The 3,845-nt window shown below is 42.9% G+C and overlaps 1 protein-coding gene across 1 annotated transcript in view; it reads left to right on the top strand.

Moving 5' to 3' along the window:
- LOC101353020 (protein lifeguard 1) overlaps positions 1 to 3,845 on the top strand; it is a 26,565-nt gene that overhangs the window by 19,122 nt on the left and 3,598 nt on the right. The window contains exon 7 of the mRNA XM_012559492.2: positions 427 to 474. Within this exon, the coding sequence (XP_012414946.1) occupies positions 427 to 474 (48 nt within the window). The remainder of the gene's footprint in view (positions 1 to 426; positions 475 to 3,845) is intronic.

The raw sequence follows: 3,845 nt of genomic DNA, 5'->3' as shown, positions 1-3,845 counted from the left end.
CCTTTGGACTAATCTTTTCCTTGTATCCTGTTCTCTTCATTCTCCCTTGCTCCCGAAGGGATGAGACCAGTGGAGTATCTTAGATGGCTGGGGAGCTGTGACTTTTTAAAGCACATATTTGTGATGTCTTTGAGTTTATCTCTAAAAATATAGATGCTACCTCCCTAGCTGTGAGCCTATGTGGTCATTGGTAAAACTCAACCAATTTAGGCAGAACTATTGGTTATATGTTCAAATGGGAGCCCTGGTGGCAGAGTGGTTAAGAGCTCCACCTGGAAACACTGTGCCTCCCGGACTGTTTCATGGAGTCCTGATTTCCCTTCTTCACCAAGAAATTTCCCTGGTGAGCAGAGTGCTCTGCCCATCCCTCTTAGGACCAGCTTTCTCATTCTGAAGAACATACAACTGTTTTCGTTCTTTTTGCAGTGGTTGCAGCTACTGTATGCTGGACTTGGAACTGTGATCTTCTCATTAGTAAGTTCTTCTCTTCCGCTCTGACAAAGAATAAGGTGTGTGCATTGACAGTGCCCCTCCGCCCTTGTGCTAGGCTGCACTCAGGTGTAGTCAGTAATTCACTGGAAAGCCCTCCAGGAGAGTTGTTACTTCTTAAAGTTCAAATTTAAAACCATCAGCCTAAGGAGAGCTGGAGGCATTGGTGGTTCAGTGGTGTGATTCTCGCTTTCCATGCGGGAGACCTGGTTCAATTCCTGGCCAAGACACCTCAAGTGTAGCCACCTGTCCATGGAGGCTTGGGTGTTGCTATGATGCTGAACAGGTTTCAGCAGAGCTTTCAGAGTAAGATGGACTAGGAGGAAAGTCTTGGTGATCAGCTTCCAAATTTGCATGGCAGCTAATAATAAGGAGATCTAAATGTTCTTCCCAGTTCACAAAAACATTACTTTTCTTGAAAGATAATATTTAAGAAGAGAATTAAGAATCATTTATAAGCTTTGAAATTTATTATAGCAGGGGTGTGAGTTCATCGTTTTTTTTTTGTTTGTTCCTTTTACTTTTTTAAAAAAATTGTGGTAAAAACATATATAACAAAACATTTGCCATTTCAACATTTTTTATGTGTACAATTCAGTTTTGTTTTGTTTTAACTTTTAAACCAGGAAAAATGCTTCAAAAGAGAAACTTCCCACAGGGTATTGGCAGAGGTCGTCGCTAATGTATTCGTGAATCTCTTTCAGTCCATTTAGTCCCATCTCTTGCTGTCACCTTTAAAAATAAAAGTTTTGTTGTAAAAGCAATAATGCCCATGTTTTAAATTTCAAACAATATAGAAAGTCATAAAATGAAAATATCTCCCTCTTTCCTTCCTCCCCCAGAGGAAACTATTGTTAACAATTTCTTGTGAATTCTTTCAGAATTTCTTTATATATATATATATATATATATATTCTCTCTTTTACACAAATATAGTCATACTATACGACTCCTGGTAGTGCAGTGGTTATGCACTCAGCAGCTAACCAAAAGACGGGCAGTTCCAATCCACCAGCCACTCTGTGGGGGAAAGATGTGGCAGTCAGCTTCCTAAAGATTACAGACTTGCAATCCCTATGGGGCAGATCTACTCTGTCCTGTAGGGTTGCTATGAGTCGGAATCGACTCAACGGCAACAAGTTTTGTTTCTCAGTCCCACTATATGTGGAGCTGTGGTAGCATAATGGTTAAGAACTTGTCTGTTCACCAAAAGGTTGGCAGTTTGAATCCACTGGCTGCTCCTCAGAAACCCCATGGGGCAGTTCTACTCTGTCTTATAGGGTTGCTATGAGTTAACATGATGGCAACATGTTTACTATTATGCAATGTTCTGCCCTTTGCTTTTTCACTTAAAAATACTGGTGTCCATGTACAGGCAGATATGAGTCTAACTCATTCTTTTAAAGGGCTGCCTTGTAGTCCATTTTATGCTTTTATCATGTCACGTCTGTCAAGAGTTTTATTTTTTACTTATTTTAGAAATTTCCAAACATACACAGAAATAGTGTAATGAACCCTATATATTACCACCAAGCTTAAAAAATATCCACATTTTGCTTCATTTTGTTCACGATTTTTTTGTTTTGTTTTGGTGGGAAGAGGGCGGGAATTATGTCTCATCTTTTAAATGTTAGAAAAACTTAGACCAGCAGGTTAAGTGTAAGTATGCACATTTCAGCTTTCCTATTTCTTCTCCTATTAAAAGGGAACTGCTTTGTGCTTTTCCTTTTATTCTTACGTTCTCAGCCTTTGTCTGTGCAGCACGGTGGTGTCTTGTGTGTCCTGTTTGGGGCATAGTTTGTTTCTCTCCAGACAGATGTCGGAGTTTATGTTCCCAGTTTGCAGGCAGAGCAAAAACTCTTGCAGACTCAAGCGGGTTTACGCAACAAATAGCTGGAAAGGAGCGTTGAAACAGTTGTTTTTAGGGTACGAGATGCTTAACTACCAGGGTTGTAGGGATGTGGTGGGGGGTGCCAGGCTCCCACATGCCCCTGGGGGCCTGAATACCGGAGGGGACTTCCCTGTGGGCTGGCTGTGTCTTGGATGGTGTCCTGAGACCTGTTCCCCCTGGGTGAGGTGGTCTGCTCATCCTACTCTCCCAGTTCCTGTCCTCAAACACATAACTTTTCCTCAGAAGCTACACTCCTAACCACTCAGTACATGTTTGTGAAGTGGTTAAGATACACTGTCCCCTCTTGTAAGAAGAAATATGAGTCCCTGGGTGGTACAAACCGTTAGTGTACTTGGCTGCTAACTGAAAGGTTGGGGGTTTGAGTCCACCCAGATGTGCTTTGGAAGAAAGGCCTGGTGATCTACTTCTGAAAAACCAGCCATTGAAAACCCTGTGGAGCACAGTTCTACTCTGACACACCTGGGATCATGAGGAGTTGGAGTCAATTTGATACTAACTGGTCTTTTATAAGAAGAAACAAGATTAAGTCAGGGTTTTTGGAGAGGAGGGGAGGAAAAGCTTTCTCTTAGGAAAAGATAGATTGAGGCCAAGAGCAAAGCTGGAAGCTCAGGTACTGCGGTCATTTTTTAGGGTGATCAACGGTCTTGGTTTCCCTGGGGCTAAGAGGCTTCCCAGGATACACAGAAGTCCTGGGCAAACCAATGTGGTTGGTCACCCTAGCTCTTTTTTCCTTCCAGAGATGCTGGAATCAGATGCAGGGAGAGGGGAGGATGAAGGGAAACGGTACTGATGACAGCGATGTTGCTAGACTCATACATCCAATTGCCTGCTTATCATCGCCATGAAGAAGTCTAACAGGCATTTCAAACTCAACAACTCCAAAACCCAACTCTCGATTTTTCTCTCCCAAATTGCTTTGTCCCCAGAGTTCTCCATTTCAGTAAAAGGCAATGTCATATTTCAGTTGATCAGGTTAAAAAAAAAACAAAACTCAAGGTCATTGTAGTTATCTTTCTCTCACATCTCATATCTAAACCATTGGCAAATCCAATCACTTTTCCCCTTGAAATATATCTCCAATCCAACCACTTCTTGCCCCCTCCCTTGCTAGGACCCTCATTTAAGACTCCATCTCTCTCTCACCTGGATTATATCAGTAGCTTCCCAACTGGTCTCCCTGCTTCCTTTCTTGCCCCCTACATTCTGTTCTCTATATAGTAACAGAGTGGTTGTTTAAAATCCTAAATCAGATCCCCTCTCTTCCCTGCTCAGATCCCTCTGAGGGCTTCCCATTTGTTTTACGGCCTCATCCAGCATCATCTCCAAGACCCCAGCTGACTTGATGTGAACTCCCCCTCTGACCTCAGCCCCACCACTCTCCCTGCTCCACCCCCTCTATCCCCTGCAGAGGAGCCATTCACACCTTACACCCCCCAACCCCCCC

The sequence above is a fragment of the Trichechus manatus genome, unplaced genomic scaffold, assembly GCF_000243295.1.
Source record: "Trichechus manatus latirostris isolate Lorelei unplaced genomic scaffold, TriManLat1.0 scaffold00253, whole genome shotgun sequence".
NCBI classification, from domain to species: domain Eukaryota; kingdom Metazoa; phylum Chordata; class Mammalia; order Sirenia; family Trichechidae; genus Trichechus; species Trichechus manatus.
The sequence above is the reverse complement of the archived record's forward strand: the minus strand, read 5'-3'. Positions and strand labels throughout refer to the sequence as shown.